Source organism: Poecile atricapillus, chromosome 16, assembly GCF_030490865.1.
Source record: "Poecile atricapillus isolate bPoeAtr1 chromosome 16, bPoeAtr1.hap1, whole genome shotgun sequence".
Lineage (NCBI taxonomy): Eukaryota > Metazoa > Chordata > Aves > Passeriformes > Paridae > Poecile > Poecile atricapillus.
The window spans coordinates 7,242,299-7,268,864 of NC_081264.1; the positions used below are offsets into that span (position 1 = coordinate 7,242,299).

The 26,566-nt window shown below is 38.4% G+C and overlaps 2 protein-coding genes across 4 annotated transcripts; one reads left to right on the forward strand and one right to left on the reverse strand.

Moving 5' to 3' along the window:
* On the reverse strand, positions 1 to 24,616 carry TANGO2 (transport and golgi organization 2 homolog). 3 transcript variants are annotated; one of them, XM_058851362.1, is made up of 10 exons: positions 24,497 to 24,550; positions 22,110 to 22,166; positions 19,358 to 19,478; positions 15,245 to 15,333; positions 14,923 to 15,042; positions 13,810 to 13,924; positions 6,949 to 7,019; positions 6,407 to 6,560; positions 4,623 to 4,727; positions 1 to 2,848 (listed from the first exon to the last, which is right to left on the reverse strand). In XM_058851362.1, exons 3-10 carry the CDS (start codon positions 19,411 to 19,413, stop codon positions 2,728 to 2,730), a joined length of 831 nt encoding a protein of 276 aa, XP_058707345.1. In that variant the 5' UTR covers positions 19,414 to 19,478; positions 22,110 to 22,166; positions 24,497 to 24,550; the 3' UTR covers positions 1 to 2,727. The 3 variants fall into 3 exon arrangements, with proteins under 3 accessions (XP_058707345.1, XP_058707344.1, XP_058707343.1); XM_058851361.1 differs by lacking the exon at positions 22,110 to 22,166 and having other exon boundaries at positions 24,497 to 24,616; XM_058851360.1 differs by lacking the exons at positions 19,358 to 19,478; positions 22,110 to 22,166; positions 24,497 to 24,550 and having other exon boundaries at positions 15,245 to 15,440.
* LOC131585529 (uncharacterized) lies at positions 23,600 to 24,804 on the forward strand. The gene is made up of 2 exons (XM_058851778.1): positions 23,600 to 23,616; positions 24,285 to 24,804. Exons 1-2 carry the CDS (start codon positions 23,600 to 23,602, stop codon positions 24,802 to 24,804), a joined length of 537 nt encoding a protein of 178 aa, XP_058707761.1.
* Positions 24,805 to 26,566: the final 1,762 nt, after the last annotated feature.

Here is a 26,566-nt window from a genome sequence, read left to right on the forward strand (position 1 = left end):
CTGGTCACCAACTTGACTTTATTCTGATTCTAGTTTTGAACACATATGTAAACAACAACTATGACACAATTTTAAGCAATAAAACATAACTGAGGTTTTACACATTTTAGAATTTCTTCCACTACCATTCCAATAGAAAAAAATCAGGAAAAAAATCTCTTGCAAATGTATGACTTTGAAGAGATGATACGTATAAGCAAACTTAGTAAAATGCGATGCAATAGTTTCCTATATACACTTTTTTCCTTTATATCCTTTAAAACTGGTATTTAAAATTCCCTTTTATTATTAAAAATACTTTTATAAAAATAAAACACTTTCTTTCTTAACTGTACGTACAGTCTCCTATTTCCAGTGGATTCATTGCAACTCTAATTTGCACACAGTAGATCATGCACTCCACAAACACCTTATCACTTCTGAGGGCAAGCACCACTTGCAGATATCTGCACAGCAGTCTGTTTCCAATCCTGTTTCCACTGAAGCCAATGACAAAACTCTCACAAGCTTCCAAAGAAGTTAAAAACCTCTTTATTAGCTATTCTGATCCGACAAAAAACAACATCCAAGGTTTGGGCCCTTTCCTGTTTAATTGTCAGAAAAAGCAAATCCCAGATTTAGAATTTTGATTCAAGCATACCAAAATACATGATTATAATCCATATTTACATCTAAGCTCTCACATTTCTTTGCCTATATGTAAAAACTATGAATAAATGTTCATTATTACAGGACTGCTATAAAAACCAAAATTTATAAATGCTTTTAGTATGATACTGCATGCAAGTATTTTGCATGCCTTTACAATAATGTCTTCAAAGAGAATGTCATGTTTAAATATCCACTATTTGTAAGTAGATATAAAACAGTTTGCTATGCAAACTCTCAGAGCAAGCTATTGAGGCAGGGCTTTGTTTCTAGGTGCAAATGCGTCAAACTCAAATTTAAGAAAGCTTTAGTTACTTTTTTGCATCTAAAAATAATAGTTAACATTTTTATCCATACAAATATAGGGTTTAAGAAGTCATTAAAAAATTAAAATGGCTGACCATTTCCTGCAGCTCAGAAGGACAGTCTGGAAGGCTTTGAGTTCTAAACCATGTACAACCCAACACGACTGTTGATTGTCTTGACATCAAGGTGGTCAAAAAGTCATTTATACAGAACTGAATCCACAACCTGTGTCTAGTCATGTAAGCAGTCCTGGTATCTAGAAGCTATTTAAATATGCAAATATAAAGAAGAGATTTGAATAAATACTGCTTTAGTATCTCCTGACAATGACAAATCTGGGAATGGCTTTTCACAGTACTTCACCTCAATGGAGTCTCATTTACTGCCTCAAATACAGACACACACACACACACAGAGAGAGAGGAATGCCCAAACACACCAGCTTGAGTACAGAAACACAGCCGCACATCTTCCAAAGAGTATCAAAAATTTGGCTACATTGCAATAATTAATTAAAATCAGAGGCTTGTGAAAATACAGTAAAACATACCTAAAGGAAAAAAAAATATATTAGTGATCCACTACTAAACTAATATTCAGTATTCAAAGTAAGTCAAAACAGAACACCAATAGAAACAAAAATAGCTTAGGGTTTTAAAATATCCTGGTATTAGCTAGAATTTTCTACTACCTACACTGGTGCTGAATAATTGAAAAAAGCATGCATTTAAATAGCTTTTTAATTCACAGGTGTTAGAACATAGGAAGTACCTCTTAATATCCAACTTTTTAACAATATAAGACTACAACAGTGTCACCTCACAACACATAGCTATTTTTACTAAAAATCTATGAGCAGTCACTCCAGGCTGTAACACATTATACCAGTAAAGAAATTAAACCAAAATTTTGTATGCACAGAACAGTCAATACATGAAAACCTCATCTTCAGCTTCCGTTTGCAAACAGGTACCTATTCCTTATCTGCTTGCCAGGGAAGAAAATAACAAAAACAATATTGCTCATTAGACTATCAGGAAACAGGATGTTACAGCACAAATAGTTTTATTCAGGTCAAAGATAACAAGTCTGCTCCCATGGTTCTTTCAGTAAAAGTGAACAGAGACTGAACTAAATGCTCTACCTTGATTCTCAGATAAAGTTTTAGAAATAAGATCTATTGCTGTACCATCTATAGAAAAACAAATGTAAAGAATCCCCCCTCTCTGCCCTCCCCAGGCAGAACATTGCACCATGGCACTGAAAAGCTTAAATGAGACTAAAGCACTTAATACTACCAGGATAACATACATTCATTTAATGCACATTGGCATCAGCTGTACAATCTTAACAGCATATGTTGAAGGTAAAGCAAAGTTTGCTAAAACCTTCACTTAGAACAATAAAAGCAGCAAATATTTCCCCACCATTATAACTAAAACCAAGTTTAAGTCTACTTATAACATATTTTAAAAAATCCACACCCACAAAAAAGCAATGACTTTGTCTTGGACAAAGATGGCCTTGCCCTGCAAGCAGGGTGGTATTAAATAAAATATTTCTGATTATAAGTTGCTACTTCATGTAAAAACAGCATCTTTATCTGGTTTTCTCCAAAGCATTTGTAAGCTTGATAGGGTATGCTACCAGTTTATTTAAACTTTTGCTTTCCTTGCTATTTTTAGCTTGTGGAGGCTGGCACAAAACATTTACTAGAGCTTAATGGCTTGTTCTGTCATTGCTATTATTACAAACCATTCATGTGGAAAGTTGTTAACTGTGCAGTTTGAATTCATAGGTGCTTGTTTTCCACTGGTTGACATCAGCATTGATCATGTTGCGCTCGGTGAAAGTAACGTGTCCCTCAGAATCGATGAGCACGACCGTGTTCGTCCTGCAACAGTGCAATGGCACAAGGTTACACCTGGTCTCCATTATAAAAACTTCTAGGCTGCCATTCCTCATTCCCATATGTTTTAACACATTATTTTACCACATAACCTTTTTTTTTTTTTCCTGAGCACATCATCATCACATGAACAGGGCAGAAATCATCCTGGCAAGTTCAAATGGGCATTTTCAGTCCGTTCTTCTGTCACTCCACTGCACTGACTCCCTGCTGCACTTGCAGCAGCTGACACACCAGTCTGCTCATTGCAGAGTATGGTAAAAGCTTAAACTTAGTGCAAAGTGCTCCATTCAGAAAGAAGTAACATAAAACTTGGTTTTTCTTCACAGCCTATATGTACCCATAAGGATTACTCATATCAACAGTACTCTCTTCATTCCTCTTTCAAATCAATTGTCCATTAAGATTTAAACAGTTATTATCATCACAGGACACTGATACATGATCACAGAAAAAGGTTTCTCTCTCTAGAAACCTTCCAAAGAGGAAATCTGTTTTCATGAAAAGCAGATGCCAGTTGTGCATCTATTCCACTTTGCCTTGGTAAACTGTCATTTCTCTGTGGTACCCTGCAGTACCCTTCCACAGAGGGATGACTGACAGTAGGGATTTTCCACTATTCTGATCTGGTGGCCTTTCCCAAGTCAATTCACAGTTGTTCACTCTTCTAAAAAAAGCATGTAATTTCCTCAGAAGAATATGTGAGGCCCAGTTAACAACCTCTATTCACTAAGCCGTGTTGCTAAGGGAAAGGTAAGTGTAAGCATAGAATCACAGCAGTAGGGAGACTTGAAATGTGTACTAATTCACCAGTAGAAAGTCAGTGTTTCTACCAAGTTATCCCCATTTCCTTTGAAATGGCTGGACTCCAGTTTGTGAAACTAGGGGAGGAAGGTGCTTTGTTATCATGGTAAATAAATCTTTATTATCCTATATTTAAAATGTTCTTTTAATTCATTTTAGAAAACCACTGTAAACACTGAGTATCTCTTCCAGAATACCAGCTTAAAATGCCTACAGCAGTGAGCACTCTCTGCTTATCAACTCCCATCTCATAGAGGAAATACTATGGCAGACCATGCCACAGACCCATCTTACAAAATTATTGGCCAACTTTTAGAGAAGCAATTCCCTACCGGCAGCAACAGGGATCAACAATTTTGTCCCACTGAAGATTAAATGAAGATTTGCATTGCATTATTCTATTCTTGCAGCTTTGGTGGAATAGTCAGAGCAGGGAGTGAGAATATCTCAGTAAAAACAGCAGCATCAGTTAGGGGAGAAGTGGAAATACAGGTTCTTCTGAACAAGAGCAATAGGTTTTAATGTATGAAAATGGCAGATCTGTTTTATGACGCAATGTCTAAGGAAAACTCTGATTTAGCAATGTAGATGACACAATTCCTGTTCATGGAGGAGAAATGTGTTCTGCAGTATCTCAGGTCAGATCAAAGTTAGAGGTGCTCAGACCTGCTACTACACTGGGGAAGCAGGAGAACTGTATTATCTTGTCTGGGACAAGATAAAGTTGTGTTCTCCATCAAAGATGAACCACAGTGTCAGCTTCAAATGCTCTTCAGTAGCAAATCCCAGACACTCAAATACTGATGAAGGAAATGCATTACTGAATTATACCTGATTAATACCTGAAAAAAAATTAAAGCAGTCACTATAGAATTTAAACTCACAATAGCACAATTTTGATTTGTGATATGCTTTGATCCAGTACACATCTATTTCTGGCTGTGAATTTTTTTACCTTGTTCCATAACCCGGGCAACGAACACATAAAGCTGCATACTTGTTCAATATAGGACGGATATAGTCCTTCCCTTGGTCTTCAATTGCAGGGTCTGGTAATTGACTGAAAAAAGTAGGAAAGAAGTTAAAAAAAATAAATCTCCAATATTAACACACTCATCCCTCTTGAACTGGAAGGAGTTCCAGGACATCCATGAGATCACAGTCAAAGGCAGGGGTGAAACAGAAGAGAGGGCGTAATGGACAAAAACCCATCAGGAAGGAATGGAATTCTATGATTAAGCCAACTGCTGTACCCACTAAATTCCTGTAATATGCACACACAAAGAGATCACAAAGTAATATGAAACAGGATATTTTAAGGAAGTTCAAAGCTAGTGTATATCCACATGTTCATATTTATTATGAAAAGATCATTTCATCTTGAAGTGTGATTTGGAAAGATTACAGGCTTAGTTCTAAATATTGCTTTTTGTAAGTAAATATTTCCCTTTTATAGTCAAATGGTTTCAGATGAGATCAAATGGAATTACTGAACATTAAGGGAAGATTATTTGACTATATTGTATCTTATACCTTTTCATTTTTACTAGTAAAAAGTATAAAGTCTAACAATTTTTTAGAAAATCAATTGATGTGATAGCAGATGAAAAAACCTATTAAGACAGCTTAGCAGACTCCTCAATTACTGCTCATTGCTCAGATGTCTGAGTTCTTATATAAAACTTTATTTTGAGCCACTGAAAAATGCCACATTCATGAATGCTGGCATTAAAATTTGTTGTTAAGTTTGGGTAACTGGATCTATATACCAGAAACAGCTTTGCTTCAACTCTAATCACTTCCCAGACAGATGAAAGTCAAGATAAACATCAAAGTTACCAGATGGCGAGCAATGAAATGAATTTAGACCACAGCATCTCCTGTACCCTGCTCCACATCTCCACACTGAAGTGGTGTCAACTTCATTTTCTTCTGAACATCCAGCTGATGGGCTCAGGTTCACTGTGCACTGAGTTCTGAGTGCAGGAACCTTCCTTAATCTCAAACTCATCTCTTGGGGATTTCTTTGACTGGAACTTCCTTGACTCAATTCCTACAGCTGAATTGTACAAACGCTTCCTTATCTCCTTCCCCCATTTAGCTTGAAACAACCGCACTTTTGAGGAAAGCAGCTGGTTCTCCTTTGAAGTGTTGTTCCTCCATGCTCTGTCTACTCTCTGAGCAGCAATACAGAACAGCATAAGCTACTAACACAAACCTGCTCACCCTGTGAGGGTGCTGAGGCCCTGGCACAGGTTACCCAGAGAACCTTCCACATCACTGGAAGTGTTCAAGGCCAGGCTGGATGCATCTCTGAGCAAGTGGACAGTGTCCCTGTCCACAACAGAGGTTGGCACCAGAACATCTTTAAGGTTCCTTCCTATCCAAATAGTAAATAAATGCTTTCTCTAAGTGCAGTAACCAAACCTACCTGAGCCTCCAAATAGCTGACAGCAAGCAGCTTGCACATCCCTAGTCAGGCACTCATTGCCCTTACTAAGAGAAGTGCAATCTTTAAAAAAAAGGGCACAGTGCACAGCTGATGAGGTCCAAGACTGCACTAGCCTTGAATGTGTCTCCTGCTTAAAAATCAATACTGTTGAAAGTCACGCTCTGTGAGAACACTACTTTCAATTAATATCCAGGTAGAGTGCTTTTTTCTTTCAAAACAGTTTCTATGTGCATTTTTTTAAATGGGTCATATTGTATTTGAATAAATTCCAGCTGTCATGTTCTTACGGTTCTTGATTATTCATCACAGTAAGAAGCTCCTTCACTAAGTCTTCTTTGGTAAGGTCTTGACTTCTTTTGACCACTTCTGTGAAAAGCTGCTTCCCATATTGAAGTTTCTTCCACGGTGTATCCAACAAAGAATTACTCAATCCATATATTCCTACACACACACAAACACAAAAAAGCCCAGTTTAATTGGAAAGTGCATTCTGGCGATTTCAGTTATCACTACAGATTAGGGAGCTAGGGTCAGATCCCATTTCTCAAGACAGACTTCTGTCCTGCCATAGGTAGCTGAGCATTATTCCACTAACTGCACTGCAGGTGGGTACACTAACCTGGACAGAAACTTTTATGAACTATTGATTGTTTACTGAAAATTATTAACAAAAACTTAAACAAATTCAAGGGTGTTTAATAATATATTCTTTTAAGAATGCAAAGAAAAAGTCAGTCAGCAAAGACAATGCTTAAGTAGCTAGATTACTAGAACAATACACTGCTACATAAGAAAAAGTAATATTCAAACCTTTCTGAAGAAAACCCACCAGCATTTAGGAAAACAGGTTCTGGATCTCCTTTGTTTCCATAGTAGCAAATTACATCTCCTTTGGTGGTACTAAAAAATATAAATACAAATTTCTCCTTGAAAAGCCATCAGCTTCTATATTTGATTATGTTTTAATTTCATGCAATCTTTGAGCACAGTAAGATGCTTCTCCCACTGTTACTCCTATGATACCAGACATTGATGAGTTTTACTGCTTTCCTCCTCTCAAAACACTGTATTAGCTCCACCACTATCAAGAAGTACCATTATTATTTTTAAACATAATAGCAATAAAATTCAGTAAAACCCCGTAACTTCTGCATGGAAGTAGCCAGGCTTAATGACAAAAACCTGGTTTTGATTAACTGGAGATGTAGTTGCTTGGGTGAAGAGGGGGCATACGAAAACAAAGGAACTCTCCATCACAGCAAGTACCCTTTTCCTCAGCACCTCTTTTGAATCTTTCCTGCATTCTAAGCCACTGACTGCTGTGGGCCACTTTAGATGGCAGAAGTGCATTCTAGGCCCACTTCCAGCAATGCTGCAGGGCATAGTTGGGTCCTTTGTGCATTTCTTGGCTGTTTTCAGATCACTGTAGTCACTGAATCTCTCTCTAATTCTAGGCACTGGCTACAGCACTCCCTCTCTCTTGTGCAGTGTGCAGGGAGGGTCTTGCACAAGGTTCAGGAACAGCTTCCAACATTGCAAACAACTCTTATTTGACAGAGATGGTATCAGCATATCCAAACAGCAGGGATTTAAATAGTCACACTGATACTGACAACACAAACACCAAACCAACTGATAAGGGGGAAAAAAAATTAGAAAGTCATCAATAAGCCTTGTGTGTCCTATGGGAAATGGATTGCCATTAGATGGCTCACTCTCAACATCCCTCAATCAGCTGACATGGAATAGTGATTCCTCAGATCACTTCCAGTTGGTGGGGTTTGTTTTTTGTGTTTGGGTTTTTTTTTAAATTTGCCAGAATACCACAATGAGATCTAATTCTGTATTTCCCCCTAGTGATTTACTTGCTTACAGATACCAACACATTTTGACCACAGCTCAGTTTTTGTCTCCCAAGCTCCAGCTCCTCAGACAGCAGATAGACTTTCTAAATTGAAAAAAAAGAACAAAAAAGCAACACCACCAAAACAAATAAAAAACCAAACACAAAACTTGCAATTAAGATTGAATCTGGATAAAATAGCATAAAACATAATACAGGAGATAAGCCATTTCCATCTCCTCATTTTTTTTCTAAGATAAAAAGGAGTATCTCTGCACTGATGCAAATCAGTGTATATAGAATGCAATCTCATTAATGATGTACTGGAACTTAAATTGCTCTGCATAACTTAGCATCCGCTACTCAAACCTTAATAACAAGCAAAACAATCTTGATTTAGCCTGTTTATATTCTTCTTGAAAAGCCATTATGAAAGACATTCTACAGTGTCCTTTACAAGACAGCCAAATGAAGAAGGAAATATTAATTAATTATAGAAGTCAGAAGATTCAAGAAGAGGAATACAAAAAAAGCCCACATAAAGCAAAAATGGAACTGCTTTTCTCTGTGCACTACTCTTCCTCCTCCCAAACCAACACATAAGAGTTTTCTGATACCACACAGAAAGATGATCAAGTTTTTCAGCACAGGCAGAAGACAGCAATTATAGCAGGTATGTTGTATACTTTATTTTTATTGTTAAATATCACATAAGAAGATCTCACTTACTCAATTCGCAATTTATCGACTGTTAAATGTGTAATTTTTCTGAACTTTCCTCAAGTGGCTTAAGAGACTTATTTTCCTTATCTTTTTCTTCTCATCCTTAAAATCCTCGTTCAAATTTATTTATGCTGATGTCAAGACTTACTGACCACCTGAACTCTCCACAGACAAAACCCCACCTTAGGTGTTTTTAGTTAAGACATCAGAAATCACACAAACCATTGTATCGGTGCATTAACTACTCTCTTTTCAAATACCTGCTGTAGAAGGTCTGTAAAGAGAAAAGATCAGAGCAATTGTTATAACCTGACATCTTACAAGACAGTGTTAGATGGAAAGGTGGACAAAGGCCCAAGGAAGCCCTGGAACACAGCTGTAAGACAAGGCCTGTCATAGATAAGACTGCATGGTAAGCTGGCACTGCTGACTTCCTTAGAATGGCTTTTTACATGAAAGAATACAATCCTCTAGCATCTCTTCCAAGATTTCTGTCACTGACAAATTCAGTAACAAGATCCCCTGCAGTTCACCAAGAAGACAGGGAATACATACAAACTGCAGGGTCACTAATTCAGGACATCTGTATTTTATGGCATGCACATTCCCCCAGATGAGTATTTTTGCTTACCTCCACTGCAGCACTGCCACTGCATTCTGTCAAAGGAAGACTAAAGCCTCCCAAGAGACTTCTGAAATGGGGATACTTTCAAAATTTAGTTCACTGTGCCAGTCAGCTACTCTTTTCTTTTATCATTTGGCTCTGCCTAGTCCCTTCCTACTGTTTACAGGTACTCAGTACTCATCATCAAAGCAGAAGCCAAGATGAAAAAAAATCACTGGAAGCTTGATCACAGCAATAGGCTCAAAACCCGGGCCCACACTCAAGATTCTCTTCCCTCCCACCCTTACAAGTATAGATACCAATTTCACTGCAGAAGAAATAAAGGCGTAATTAAAGTGATGACAATAAGGCCCAGCAGACCCAGCCATAGCTGACAGCAGAAAGAAACTAAAATTATGCTCTTAGATACATCATTCTGTCAAAAAATGTAAGCAATAATAAATGTCCTAGGAAATATTCTAGGCAGCACAAATCTCAGTAGTAATAGAAGCTTCACAGCAACATGAAAGCCATACAGTTTGCCACAATCATTTCTTAATGCTGATGAAACATAACCAATGTCCTTCTGCCCTCCTGCCCTGCTTCAACTTCAAGGTGGCTCTAAGTCATGTCCAACAAAAACTCAGAATGAAAGAAAAAGGAAAAACGTAGTGAGACAGTAAAACTGCACAGAGTGTGGCTATCACCAAGTGATCACTCCCCTGGGCACTGAGCTCTACTCTGCTATAGACAAGGACATTGGATTGTTTTATGAATAATCTGTGCATGTATTTTTTGTGCAAGGACAAAAGGTGAAACTGGCAGCAACAATGAAATGCTATACAACATTGAAATGCTGTACTGTAGTTTCCAATAAGTAGTATGGTTCACAGATACATTTTCTTTTCTTCAGTGTTTATGAGCTAATTAGGTAACTGTTCTGAAGCTAAAAATAAACAAGCAAACACCAAACCACCAACTATAAAGCCCAAACATGTACCATCTACTGTAAAATAAAATGGTGAAAAGAATTCTGCCTGATACTCACAGCATACAATGTCTGCCTTAAAACACTACTCTGATTTTGTTGTCAGTGTCTAAACATTTCGTTGGTGCTGTCCTAGTATTCTGGACCAGGCAGAAGCTGACACCAGAGGAAAGAAATAAAGAAAGTTTTTCAGAAGCATTTTTCTGTCTTTTTACATTGGACTGACCATACATCCACTAGAAATTACTAAAGATCTATGCAGAAATACCTCATTTTCATGAGGGAGCCACAAGAAGCAAGAAATATACTCTGCAAAAGGTGTTACTGAATTAGGACAGTACCTAAGAAGAAAAGGAAATGAGCTTACAGAGCAGTCCCAGAGACTTGACCATCCAGGCTCTTTTCATATCAGCACTCTGACACTATCTCACTTTGAAAATCCAATCTCTGGAGAGCAATCAAATCCTTCCCACCCAGCCAGGTCATGGTAACCATGCTAAGCAAGAGCCTGCAGGTGATGGTATAGTTTACTACATTTTCCCTGCAGGGATTGAAAACTGGCTGTGACAGGTGAAAGCAGAAAAGCTCGCCCAAAAGGCATTTTTCTGCAATCCCCTCCAGCTGACTTGTTTGTAAGGACTTTGCTTCAATTTGTCTATTCATCATGGAGGAAGTGATTCACTCCTGTTACACAGGGATCTTATTGCACATAAACTATATGGGATCTAACTGACAGCCTGTCAAGAGACTCTACACTTGCTGGGTGGGTGACAAGAAGCTGCCAATTTGTCCTTCAGGACAGTCTGTATTACACACTTGGCAGTAAGGAACACAAGGGAGGTGCTGCCACAACAGCCCTGACACAAGTTTGAGACACCCATGAAAGCCTAAGCAGGTGTAGCAGTAGATTTGTTGGACATAAACATAGGTTTCCCCAGGACAGAAATGATGTCCTAATCATTAGCAGAAGCAGCTCACTGCCTTCAGGTATTATCACAAATGGATAAAGAAGGAAAACCCCTTTGACTATCAAGCAGATATTTACTTAGAGACCAGTCCAGCCTCTGATAACCTTGTTCCTTTTTAATCAGACCTACAGACAGCCAAAATGAGGGGAGTGGCAACACTGCCTTCCTGGAAGCCAATTTTGCAGCTGCACAAGAGTCCAAACAGACACTGTTTGTCATGTGGTATAATTCAACATAAAAGTATGTTTAGCATAACTGAATAAATATTCATGACTCTCATACTCAGTAGGTACACCCAAGATGATAAACTGAAAAATCAGAAAAATAAAAGTAATAAGCAATTTTCTTAAAACAAGAAACCAGTAGTGTTTAAATTGACATAAAGAGATGCCACAGAGTCAATAGATTATTACGCTAAAAGTGTCAAAACCCATGAATGTTAAAAATAGGAGTCACATCAAGCTGTGGAAATAAACAATGAGATTTTACAACCTGAATAGTTGTTTCCAGCTCCCCTTCTTGTATTACTGCACCTGTCATCTAGCATAATGTCATCATAATCATATAGAGAGAAGATAAAATTTCTTTTTCTGAAATGTTTACCTGAAGGTTCAAACATTGTAAATCTCTCTGAACATGCTGCTTACACTCAGCAGGATCATGTGTTCAGGTACACCCCTTACACTTTCAAGTTTCCCCTCCATTTCACACACTCTAACAAAGCCAATCACTATTTGCTACACAATGGAAAAATATGTTAAGAATAGTCCTCAATCTTTGTTTTGAACAGCAACATGGCCCAAAAAAATATCATCAACTACAGTAACATTTTCTATTTTGACAGAGAAGTAGCTCCCATTCATATATACCACATTTCTCTTCGGAATAATTCTAATTTCCTAAAATGGCAAGTTTACAAATCTTATTGAAATTGCTCTGCATCATTAGCTTGCCAAGAATTTAATTTCATCAGAGTATCCAAGGCTAAGGACATGTCAAAATGGAGAAGTTAATCAACACACACACATTTCAGAGTGATACTCAACAAGAAATTATGACCTGTATCACCATGAAAAGACTATTCAATTGAGCATACAACTCTCTATGCAGGAAAAAACAAACAAAGCCAACACAGGAATGATTGCCTTGAATAACATCAGTCAAACCTACTTTAATATCATCATACTAGCAGCCATTATGACTATTCTATTTACCTACATTAAAATGAAGAATCTGAAACTTACTGCTTGCTAGTTCACACCTTGAATATGATGTTTGCTTGAAAATGTCTATTTCTTCTGCTACCTTTTCAGTTAAAGATAGCCTTCCAATTTATGCAACCTAGCACACACAGCAGAAAGCTCAAAAAGTCAAATCCTCTGACCATGATAAAAATTAATTTAGGCAACTGAAAAATTTTGTGAATTCTCTGGTGAGACAATGAACTTCGTTAAGCAGAAAGTAAGAAAAAGACCAAAAAGCATCAAACCCTCCAACTGCCTCATCATCTTCTGGGTTGAATTTCTGGAAACATAACCTGTATGTTTATTTCTAAGCAGTCACATCAAGCAGAATTACACTCATGGTATCTTCACAGGCCTGACTGGTAAGTCTGAGCCGTGAACTGAGGCTGGTCTAATAGAGAAAGTGAAAAATGTAAACATAATGCCAGTTAGTGAGAAAGTGCTAGAAATTATTTCCAATGAAAACAGTAAAGACTGTGGTCTTCTGCTTTAAGTGTATTCCCAGAAGCATACAGAAAAACTGAGTGGGAGAAGGCCCTGCACCATCAGGTTGTCTATTAAGATTAATGCTTCTGCAGCCAGTGTGCCAAAGCAGCAGTGTGCTCCTGGCAGTTTAGAGGTGCTCCCGGTCATGCAGTGTGCATCCAACTGGGAATTGACACATGGCCTGGAGATGCTTTAGCCCTGGATTTCCATTCTTCTCCTTCAGGCAGAATGCAAAAGAAAAGCAATAGATGTACTTGTGCATAGACACATGCACAAGCAGTAGAAAGGATTGTGCCAACTACACTGATTATAATAAAGTATCCAACGTCCTTTCTCTACAGAAAGAGAAACTTTAACTTAATGTTTGTCTTGTGCCGATTTTTAATGTTTCAAGAAAGATTAATGACACAGACACTCTGACAAATAATAGCTTGAAAGCTTTCAGCTGTTCTAATCCTGCTGCAGCATGTCAACTCTCAGAGTAAAAAAGGTGTCTGAGAAATTATGAGCCAAGGTTTTGTTTTCTCAAAATACAAGCCCCAGAGCCTCCAGGGTAAAGACTGGCTACAGCCTATCAGTTGCAAGAAGTTTTGTGGGAAGCAGTGGTTAGAATACAAGATAGCCCTCCAGTGCCTGAAAGTTAAAAAAATAACAAAGGAAAGGAAAACTACAAAAAATTATGACCTTGCATGCCAATTAGCAAAAAACATGAGCTCTAAGTTTAGTTCGTGACAGGTTTTTGTATTGTTACACTGTGGTGATATGACTTGTATGTCAGCACTGTTATTATCTTTCTCCTTCTGACATTTGAACTGTGATGTTTTGTAGACTTACTTCAAGTCAGCTGCTAATAAATTAAATCCATTGTAAAGATGTCCCTCTACTGAAACTTTCTTCAAGTAAGAGTAGCTGTCCAGATCTGCAGTCAAGAAGTTTGTTACAAGAGCACCTAAGAAAGAGAAGTACATAGAGCAACTTGTATGTGTGTGCTCACTATTCTGACAAGCCTGGTAAAATAAACAGAAAGATAAAGATTCCTGTTGCAAACAGGCTGTAACAGTGCAAGAAAACCCCAAACCACAAAATCAACCCAAATAACGAACCAACCTTTAAAAGTCTTATATCATTGTACCATGTTCACATTAAAAGCTTGACTTTTACTCTTAAGAACTCAGTCTAAAGATCTTGGTCAAAAATTCTAAGAATTCACATTACTAACTGCTCTGGACTGTGGATGCACCTTTCCTCTCTTCCTGCCTTACAAATTCTTTCTTGTCTTGCTTCACTTCCCTGATATATGACCCTAAAATGAAATACAAATGACATAGTTCATTTGTTTCTCTGTATAACATGTTTCGTCATTGCAATATATTCCCAATCCAGTACCATATGACAGTTACAAACAGACCTATTTTTACTTTAAAAAAACCCCACAGATGTTTTGAGCATCCTCTTTGAAAAACGGTTTTTCCTATTGTTTCTGCTCCTCTGATTTATCAGTGGGGAAGAAGAATCTTTTAGGCTACCTCCAGCACAATCCAAGTTACATTCCCTGACACAGGTGATTGAATATGAATATACATTTTAAAAAGTCTACTGTAATCTAAAACTAGTTCAATGCTTGGCTAATTCTTCTGCCTCTTAATTAGAATTACTTTCCAGAGGAGATGGAACAGCTACATTTCTTGTATGAATGTGACTTCAGCCTCTAGGCAGTACATCTTGTTTTACTTGTGGCCTGCTTGATCAAAAAATCATTGTCCAAGTCAGGTTCCTCACATATGTACTCAAACTCATCAGTTCAAAAATTTTCTTTACAGCACATAAACATTCTGTTTGTCCATGAAGCTGTTTTAAGAAAATTAATGTTGTAATCATCACTATTTTACTGGAACATCAGTTATTTGTCCACTTCATTTTTTGTTTTTTATTTCAACTCCTCCATACCTCTTCCTTTTGCATTTTTATCAATCTTTGGCTGCATATAGTTTGTCAGGGCTGCCATCTTGCCTTTCTTACTGATTCCCAGCCATGTCCCTCCTTCTTTTCCCTCCTCCATATCCAGACCTAAGGGAATAAGTAAGAGTGAGGTTAATACATTAAAATTAAGAAATGTTTTAAACTTACAACAAGTTTTCCTTAGATGTATAAGGAAGAATGAAATTTCTTATTAGAGAGGGAACACCACCACCCTAATAATAAAAAAATCCAGACCATGATTCCCTTATATATTATATAAAAATCACTCAAAACAGCAAGACATACATACCACTAAGGATCTCATTGCTGCTGTCCCAAAACTCGGCCGATTTGGATGGTCTGTGGTAAAATTCATCCCTATTAGCTGCTAGAATAAGCCTGTAGAACCCAAGAGGAAAAAAGACACTATTACTTACAAATTGGAACTTCACAGTACAGGCAGGAGCAGAATCCAATTTTTTCCAGAGCATTAACTCATTTCAAGCATGAAACCATCCTTTATCTTCCATCTCACCTTTATCACTCAGTGTAAAGTTCGACTGACATCTGACAGCAGCCTTCTCTCTCACTGTCATGAGACACTCAGCAAGTCCATCTTGTTGAGTGAATGAGGCAACTGGTGTTTTCAAAAAAGGATACTTACAATAGAAGACGGTGAATAAAGATTGAAAAAACAACCTTAAGATTCCTCAGCACAACGTTACAGCTTAATTAAAGAAAATTATTATTATTTTGAAATTATTTTTTAAATAAATGTTTTTCATTGGTAGAACATCCTCACCTGAGGAGCAGGTAATGGATTTGGCTGACCCAAGTAAAGGCAAAAGACAGCTGTGACACCAGGCAAGCCCTGTGTGGAGGCTCAGGGCAGCAGGTGACTGCAGACAGACCTGCACAGCTCCAGTGCAGCTCCCAAAGTCCTGCTCATCAGTACCCACAACATGACTTGCCTTTATTTCGACTACAAGACAGTGAATGCTCCCCCTTCTCTCCAGCTACGTTATTTAATTTAATTTTAATGAAATGCCATCCTTCAAAAACCTGCAGATTTTCTTAACCAGTTTTCCATAACCTCAGTATCTTCTTCACTGTCAGTTTCTCCTACCAGCTGCATCTCAATTACATCTGCACAGCAGAAGACAAGTTTGCTACTGGAAACTGAAGACAGACCATACAATTTTAATTCTGATTTTTAGCCACAACACATGAGAATCAATTCCAGTGACATCTTATTACTTTGTTCAGCATTCAGATGTACTTACATTCTCTGCAGGTTTCTGAACTTTCCTGCAAATTCATCTCTTCCCTCATACAGTGTTTTAAAAGAGGACTGTGAGGTACAAGTTGCACATTAGAAATACTACAGAAAAATAATCATAATCAAGCACAGAGAAACTAGAAAAAGCTGACACTTCAATGGCATCCTTTCTGTAAGGTAAGTGCTTAGTATTTTGTCCAACAAAGATAACATCTGTTGGAAAGCAAACTGTATGGACATTTTTATCTTTCCAATGCAAATATAATATTGTTCCTTTCAAACTTACATAATTTCTCTTCTTCCAGCTGATTCTAGTCCTTGAGCTATAGGCTTTCTGCTGGTTTACCAAATTTCTGTCATCCTACTTCAACATGCTCTGTTAACAGGATGCAGCCTCCTTTCACAGATTTTAATTTAAATGAATATCTCCACAGTTTGCCTGAAGTGCACTTCTCATCTCCTGAAGCTTCAATGATACTTGCCTTCAATAATTCCTGACATGAAACTACAGTTTGTTTGTAGTATTTAAATACTAAAAATCAGCGAAGTCTTTCTTGTGTGATTGAATATTCCCCATCTCAAGTTTAATGCAGACCCCTAAATTTAGCACAAGGGTAGTATACAAGAGCATAATAATAAAAACATCTTTATTTTGTCTTTTATGAAACATAATTATAGTGAAAAGGAGCAATATTAAGTGACCCTCATCTTCTAATAAATTGCAAAAAGCCTATTCAGCTATTTTATAGCTGAAACAATTCAACTGTATTAAGATTTATTTTAATATCGAGAGAAATGAAAACATGAGAAATCATTCCATTAAAGTAATTTCCTACAATGGAATTCAGCTCCAGAAAAGAGCCTGTGATCATAGCTTTGAAGCTTGAAACATTTATTTATTTGTAAGATACACACAGTACTATTCAGAAAGATGTAAAGGCAGCATATTACCTCTGACAATAATAATGGACTACAGTAAAGTGCTTGTTACATTGCACTAAACTTTACCACAAATAGGCCTCAAGAGAGAAAACAGAACAAGCTGCAAAGGTACAGGCAGATGGATTTATTAGTGTGTCACAAGGGTGAGGTCTTTGCTTAATTAGGTACTCAAAAAAATTGACCAGTATATTGGTCTAGAAGCCAGGGTCTACCTGGATGCAAAAGTCTCCCAAGTGTTACAGAGAACATGTTTTAGCTTGGCCATTTTCTTCTAGCCAGTAAACTCAGTCAATGACAAGCTGTTTGTCTTTTCAACTTTTAATGCCTATTACTGACACTTTCTTTAGTTAGAGATGCAAAGCAGAGAACATTAAGGAAGGTTTAATTGCCTGCTTCATGATAGACAGAGAAATTAGTGTCAGGATTACAGGAATTCCCCTTTGGTTGGAAAAACTGTTCCAAGACGTCACCAGGAAATAAACAAAGCTACAGCACAGTGATGCTAGAACTGTAGAGAAAAATTACCCTTAGCAAGGACTTGTAGAGAGATGTTTGACTTCATCCAATGGCTATAATACTGCTTGGAATTAGGAGGGCTGGGCGCCACTCCCAGCTGATACTGAGATCTGTGATTCAGTCCTTCACAAAGCTGAGGCAAAGGTGAAAAAAACATAGGAACTATTAAAAAAGAAAGAACTTCAACATTCTCCTGAATAAAGACAAGCAAGAGATTCAGTTATGGTGCACTAAGGAAACAAAAAAGGATTAAAATTATGTATCTGATACTAAAATCTGACACCAAGAACACTGTGGCCTGGCATTTATCACCCAACCAGATAGCTCAGAGTGATTTATTGCAGGTATAGAGCAAGGCATTGCTTAGCAAAAGATACAGAGAAAGTTAAATACAATTAAATGCTCCTCAATTTGGGCCAAACATCTCAAAAGTGTTGTCTTATTCTAACAATGACAACAAGTTGTTTGCTGCTATAAATTAATAACTTCAATATTGATGCAATTTTTTATAGCAAGCAAACTACTCTAAGTTCTACTTTTAAATATTGATCATGGCAGAAAGTTCACTTGGCAAACAACTGCAGTTTACGTCCAAAGGATTTCCCAAGAGGCATCAAACTGATGAATCTGTCTTTCACTAACTACCAACACAAAGAAAGTCAGACCAAATAAATGGATATATTAATTCAGCACCAGTCACATCATAAACAAAATCCCTTTTTAGGCAGGCTCCAGAGGCAGAAAGGAATGCACTCTGTGGACAATTGAGGTTTTGGTTCTCATCTCCTCTCTTTTCTATAGAATGGCATCTGCTTCTTAATACAAGAGGACAGGAAAACAAGTCAGTGAAAGGCACAATTTACTGACCAGACAGACTGTGATGGTTTCTGGATGAATACCAATACTTGTACACTACAAAATAATATTTAGTATACTATACAGTATATATAAATACAGAAAGCAATAAACCTTCATAGTCTGAAGTGCTGTCTTTTTATTACATACTCAGTGTACTTACTCAAAGATACCGATGTTGGATATGAAATTTAAAAATGACAAGCTACAATGAGAGGAAATTATTTCAGGATGTTTAATACATTGGAAACTCATCGTATGACATCGAGACATTCTTATAAAACTTACCTCAAAGCCTGCAAGCTTATTTTTTCTTCAGTTTTTGGCTAAACATTTCATACACATTACTTAGTTTACTGCCTACAGTTTTAATTGCAAGTAGATTTTGAGGAGGGAAAAGGCTAGGATACTTACTAGGAAGTTCCTTGGTAGCAAACTGGAAGCCCTAGATTTATCTACCACACTGAAAGCAGGGGACAGCTACAACTGTGACGCCCAACAACAGGATTCACCTTAGTTTAAATAATAAAGTAGAAGGCAGGACTTCCAAACACTGGAGTACAGTATTTAAAGGACTTACACAGCACATGACAGATCACCAACAAAAGGTCCATGATTACAAAGCCCAAGACTTCTGACACTGTCTAAAACCAAAGGGTTCCAAAAAGGCTACAGTACCTCCTCCAGTGGGGAAAGGCATTAAGTTATGAACATTACAAAAGCACAGTTAAACACATAATACTGATTTGAGTTTGTAATTCAAAGTGTCTTCAAAAAAGAATTGTGTAAAATATTACAGAAGCAAGTCTGTTTTAACTACAACCATCTTACCTATATGCATTTTTTGAAACTGGTCGTGGGTCAAATTTGAATAGAAGGATGCACATTGAAGAACTGATGTTTAAATCTTGTTTCTTCCACAAACCTCAACGTAAGGTCATTCTGTAACAGCCTAAAATGTAAATAAAGATTATCTATTATACTGCAAATTATAAACAGAGAAACTTGCTGCTGTACTGAAGCTTAAGGATTACAATGTACTGACTAATAGCTCACAATACATAAATACATAAATACAACTTCCAAAATAGAATAGTTCTAAAGACTGGTTTACTAACCAAATTTTTATGGTAGTTCCTTCAAAGTTATGCCTGGCTAATTCAGATTTTTAGGGAAAAAAACTTGCATCAGGAATACATTGACAAAGCCAGGAGTGCTAGCAGTACATGAAAAAAAGACTGTTACGCAATTTTCTGTTCATTATCAATAAAGCACCTTTACTTTTTTTCCCCTCTCCTAAGTAAGGCAAAATGCTTCAGCTAGAATAAAGGAGAAGCCACAGTTTAAAAAAAAAGCCTCATTAAAGACACTCACAGACCTGCAAATAAAGTATAATTTAGGCCAAGCTATTATCAATGCCCAGGAGAAATTAGTATTGTTTAGCATTGGGTAAAAGATCAGGTACAAACAGAAATACACTGGACATTTTGAGTCCAGAGTTTACATTTTGATGAGGAGTTTCCAACACTTGTGCTATATTTACAATTCTGGCCATGCAGATGGAATGACAAATGTGCTTTCCATTTCAAACCAACGAAACAGCTTTCAAATATTTTGCGTTGTCCAATGAACTTCTTTCTGGTAATAAAACTGCAGTCTGATCTTTACTTTTTGTGGCTGCTCAAACAATTATTGGAATGCTACCACCCGATGACACACAGCCATTTTTACTGCCACTGAGAGTTTTTGTCATGCAAGGGCTTTCAAGGTAAGTCAAAGGGAGAGGGAGGCAGAATTCAACACCACAACTCTAAGGCCTTCTGAACAAACCAACAACTGAAAACACTTCTGTACAAAACCCAGGATTTTTAGCTGTACTTTCAAGATAAGTAGAAAGTGTCTCTCGCTCTTTAATTTCTACATAATTTGTCATAAGAAATATCAGGAAATGGATCATCTTGACTGCATTCACATTACCAGAAACAGAGCTGCAAATGCAGCATTTAAACGGCTTTTTTTTTAATTAACAGCTTGCCCGTATCTACTGGCTCCTGTTAAGTCATAGTTCAGCACTACAACCAGCCTGCTGTTGCTGTCATAGCACAAGTTCAGTCTTGCAAGCTGATATCCTGCAAAGAGAGTTTTCTGCTTCAGGACATGAAATAACTCAAGAAAAGGTGCAACACTCCTGACATGCTTGACAAGAAAATTAGTGCACAGGAGCGTGTGTGTGTCTGTATATATATAAATATACCTCAAAGTATTTTAAATTTTGTTCGCTGACAAAAGGAATTTCCCTCCCAAGTTGATTCATAATCTATGAGCTAAGAGCAGCCATAGCAGGGCTATCCCAACTCTTTTATGTTTAACTGGTTGCATAATAAGGCACTGAGAAAACTGAATTAAATCACACTGTTAGCTTTCTTTGCCTCTATTAAGTCAATCCCAAAATAACTGCCTTAGAAATTCATTATAAAATGAAGATGCGGTCTTAATTTTTGGATAACTGATTTACTAGTCAGGTCCTTAAAAAGACCCATGGCCTGCTTTATAGAGAAAATCTAACCACTTTTGAGAAGGTGATATGCCCCTTCTCAGACTCCTATTGCTGAATTTTCAGTAGACTGCAACCATACTGGACTTGAACTACCAGTACTGGAGGACTTGGATCTCCTACACACAATTTCAGAAACAACACTTGCAGCTCAGAAGAGATCACCTTCAAATCTATGGGTTTAGAAGTTCCCATCTGCAGCACAACTGTGAGTATGGCAGGGAATCCTTAAAACTGTTTCAATTAATCACTCATAAGACCACTATTTTAATAAACAGGTCTCAGGCTGCATTAGCTGATTTATTGAGTTCCCTTCAAATAATCAAGTAGATCCAGCTGTTCATGCAAAGTTACTGGCCAGCATAAAGATTAAACAAAAACTGCCAGTCAGAAAACAGCTGCAAAATAAGTTTGCAATACTCATCACAATTATCTAGACGGACAAGTATTTTGAACACTTCAGTGCCTTTATAGAATCCCCAGTCATTATTATTAGGTATTACTACTTTAACAGAACCTTTTTTGTCACCCCATCAACACTGCTTAATGTTGTTACAGTTCCTTAAGTTACATTTATGTTTTTATTAACCACAAATATCAAACCAGCATTTTTTATCTCAGGCTCCACCTGCCAGCCTTGAGACAAGCATAAATGTTTATAGGTCCTATATAAACAGTCCAACCTTTTTTTTTTTTTCTAGACAGAAGTGTTTAAGCCAGATAAAACAGAGCTACCCCTTAAAATAGCAGCAGCACTTAACTGGCAAAGGAGGCAAGCAATGTATTTTGGTACCTTTGATCAAAGCTGACATTGCACTTGCAACACGTGTTGTGGGTATTACCCTTAAATTCTCAAATAGAAGCATATTGTAAGTCAGACTCAAATTTGGATATTTTGAAATTTACGATAATTAACAAATCACTAAGAGGAAAAAAACACTGAAGAGAGGCTGTCATAAACATAGTAAGTACATAAACATTCAATCAAAAACTCTCATGCAGGTGTCATTCTCTCAAGCTCATACTCACATAAAAGCTGGTGCTGTTACTACAGGGATGAGACAAGCACATTGCACAGAGCTGGAGCTGCAAGGCAAAATGTGCTCAACTCAGCCTCCTCCTCACTCAGCTCAAGACCTCAGACCAAGGAGAGGAGAAGGTGAAAAGATTAGGCCAGCACTGACTTCCACTTGTAACTTGATCCTAAAACACCTCCAAAGCTAGATCAAAAGCGGATTTTTGAGCTCCATTTCTGCTGAATATGTGTCTTCAGAACCATCCTTAGAGATGCAGGAGGTGCCATAGTTTAGAGTTCAAATAGGAAAGGCTAAGTTGTGGTACAATACTTGCTTTCTTATTTGCTTTTTGAGAATACAAGCCAGAATATACACCCTATGCAAAGTGGCAAGGTGTGCAGGAAGGGGGGATAAATCCTCTGCTCTAGATTGAAGACAGTGAAGACTGCTCTCTGGATAATGAGCTTTTATAAATTCTAGTTTTAATTATTCCTAGTCAATAAGACAACAATTACCAAGGATGACATGATAGCAACAATCTCCTGTTTCTGTAATGTTTCTAGTTTGCTGTCCAACTTATGCCTAATACCAAATACAAACCAGCTTGACAAGAACCACAAACATCCTGTAATTAAGCGTTCTGCTCCAAATGGCACCGCTAATTTGGAAACGACATTAAAGTAACTAACATTCTTGTTCTGTGCTACAGTACTCTGTTAGACAGCACAGTGTGTTGTTTTACTCATTTGAAGGATCTGTTAAAAGCCTGAGTGGATGCATGCCAGCATAAGGTAGCGTTTAGAGGGACTTTCAAATGACTCAAACATGATAGATTGTGTATGTTCTTTTCATAGGGTTCTACCATCATTTGGTTGATTAGAAGCAATCAGTTCACAATTTGGCATAAAACTATTTTACCTTTAAGAACTCCCAGTAGCAGGCTTTGAAAAATGAAGCCATTTGTTATGTATTTCCTTTTCACAAATGAAGCATCATAAATAACACCTGTCAGTTACCACAGTGATCTCAATTGCTTCTCAACTGATCCAAAACTATTGTTCAGGTGCAGTCTAAAACACAGCTAAAAAATATTATTCACTGGAATCTGCAAGTTTTATTATTACAACAAGAACTCGTGATCAGCAGAATACAGAACTCTTCTACTGTCTCTTTTGAGTATGTCCAAATGCAACTGAGCCCTACAAGTCCTCAAATGCCTGTAAAATTGGATGTATTTTCTTGTACTACTGAAATGAGAGGTTTTTTTTATAGCAAACTTTAAAATCATCAAAAATAAGAGATGCTTGGCTAGTTCTTAAACGTAATCTCTTTTTTTTTTTCCCCTCAGAGAAAAGCTCTCTCATGGCTGCATTTTTAAAGCAGTTTTTTATTTCATTTTTGCACTTCCCTTGTGTACCACATGCTGTACAGTAGCAGTACTAATAACTAAAGATGAAGTGGAATAGATGGATCTATAATTTGATGACTTCCAGATTGCTCCCGATGACGAGCATTTTGAAGTAACTCAGGCTTTGTAACCCTACAAAGGTGAAGTCAGTCTTCCCTGCAAGAGACAGCAATGCAAAGGTTCAACACTTATGAAACACATAAAATAACATGTAAGGTGAAAGGCACTCCCAAGTTTAACGGGCTAATTTTATTTTCAGCTGCTTAATTTCTCTCTGGCCTTTTACTAGATTAGGTCCACTGTACAGCTCCCATGAGGAACAAACACCAGTAAACATAACCTTTCACCACATCATTATTTTAGAAACATTTACGAGAATGGAGTAAAACAGCCTTTGCCCCAGTTTCTCAAGAGCACGAGTTTCTCCTCAGCCACGGATCTGCAGACCCAGAGCCTTTGCAGGGCTTGTTCCTTAGATAAAAGCTGCATTTTTAGCCTGTACAATTCTTAGGTTTTCTTCAGGGAGGAACCACCATACGACATCAGTAGTTTTCACTGTCTACCTGTGACTATTTCTTCACCTCAAAGGATCACTACATATTAAGACTTAATTAAAAAATTACTTTATTGCTCCTGTACACTTACAGTCACTCCTATACGTGACACAAGAACCAACCAGCCACCACCCACGCAGGAATGAAATGCCACCGCATAACCAACGAAAACACGTGTGAACTGACATCTGAAAATATCCTCAGAGGTGCTGCTGGATAAATTTAGGATAAAAGCCTTAAGCAAATGGCGCTCAGGAGCAGCACCTTCCTTGGCGAGGAGGGCCGGGGCTGTGACGGTGGCCAGGAATGGCACACACAGCCCCCCAAACCAGGAGCCCGTCAGCCCGCGGCTGCCGGTGGCAGCTGAGGCGCCGCCGCCTGTGCCCGAGGCCGCCCTGCTCGGTGCCCCTCAGTCCCTCCCGTGCCTCCCTCACTCACCCACGGCCGCCGCACCGCGCGTCCCCCGCACCGCTTCCGGAGGGCGGCCAGGCCGACCAGCGCCGCCCCTCCGGGGGCTGGGCCCGGCTCCTCCTCCCGCCGGCGCTGCCGACACGTTCCCTGTGCCCGGGGCCGTGTCCCGCGGGCCCTGCCGGCAGCGACACCTTCCCTGTGCCCGGGGCCGTGTCCCACGGGCCCTGCTGGCAGCGACACCTTCCCTGTGCCCGGGGCCGTGTCCCGCGGGCCCTGCCGGCAGCGACACCTTCCCTGTGCCCGGGGCCGTGTCCCGCGGGCCCTGCTGGCCCTGAGGGGCTGGCACGACACCGCCCGGCATCCCCCAGCGCACCGGGGAGTCACCTCAGAGTGCATGAGCTGCTTCTTGGCTTCCTCAGCCTGCTGACAGCGTATCTGGTTGCAAGCTGAGATGAGAAATTCGGGTAGTAGAAATTTTATTTCCACTGTTAGGGTGGTCAGGAATTGGAACAGATTGCCCAGGCAGAGCTGCCATCCTTGGGGGTGTGTAAGATCTGGCAAAGTGGTTTAGTGGTTTATAGAGGTTACAGTGATAATGAGGTTGGACTTCATGATCTTAAAGGTCTCTTCTCACCTTGCTGGTGCTGTGATTCTGTGAGGGTGTGAAATAGTAACGTTACATGCCTGATCTGAGCTTCACAGAGCTTATGCTTCTGAGGACAGATACAAGGCTGTTGGCAATCTTAGTGGGTTTGGATGTAGCTCCAGACCCCTCAAAAAAAGGCCCCTGTGTGTGATGCTGTTCCCCTGACTGCCTTCAGCAGAGACTGCTTCCAGGAAGGCCCCAAAGTCACTGAGCCCTGAGCTTGCAATTGGATGAATTCCAGCCAGAACAGCTTTCCTGCGGACTGAGGAAAACACAAGTGATATCAATTTGCTTTCAGTTATTAGCACAGCATGATCAGAACTCATAACCAAACATATAGTAATTTTACCAAAATCTGCAGATTTGGGTTGGGATTGGATCTGTGTCACCTTTTTGTCCTACTGAAATATTAATACTTAATTTTTAAAACAAAATCTCAAACTTAATTTCTGACTTTTTTTTTATGGGGGGCAATAGAGGGTTTCAGTGGAGCCTGGAAATTAGAAAATGTTTTTAATGTTTAAAAGCCTGTAAGGAAACACTATAAAAGCGTGGAGTGCTCTTCCAGGTCCTAACACTGATAAACACAATACACATATGATATGAAAGAGTAAAAGAATTCCCAGGGGTATATGGATGTGTTTAGGTGGCTTGCGGGGCAAAACATTTCATCCTGGATACAGAAAACCTGAAGTCAATTGTCAGCTTTAGCACTGCTCTGGCATATGACATTGAGCAAGTTCATCTCAATGCTTTCCTTCTCCATCATCAACAATGGGATGATCACATTGACCTTTGGAAGGTCTCTTGAGATATAATGATGAAAATTACTGGGTGAGTGTATGATCATCATTCTTTGTACTACGGCTTCTGAAACACAGTAATATATTGCAGTTATTACCTTGAGACATATAAACCTAGAATGTATTTATGCTTTCAGGTACAGAGTTGTTATTTAAAGCAGTTATCTGATGACTAAATAGATAAATTATACAAATCTCTGTTCCACTGAAATTAGTAAAATGCATGCACATTAAATGTAATGTATTGGTTTTTGGCACTCTGAGTCTCAAAGTATTGACTCATCACTGTGACCAAAGATTATTTAGCTTGTGTGCTTGATACCCATTTAAAATACTTTGGTGATAATCTGCATACCTTCAGCAGTCATGTCCATGGGAAGAAAAAAGTATCCATAGGCTTAAAACTTAATGGTGTTTTTTACTGATTTTTTTTGCTATTTTTAATACATATGAGAAGTAAGAATAAGTTCAGAATAATTTAAAAAGCCTTTCAGGAGGCTGCACAAAATGAGTCCACTGCAAGAATTTGTGAATACTGATTTGGTGGCCATTCTGACTCTTTCTTTTATTCTTGCATCTACCTTTTGTTCTGCCTAAACCAGCTTGGTTATTGTTGCCCCTTCTAGACCCTGTCCTTGGGAATCAGTG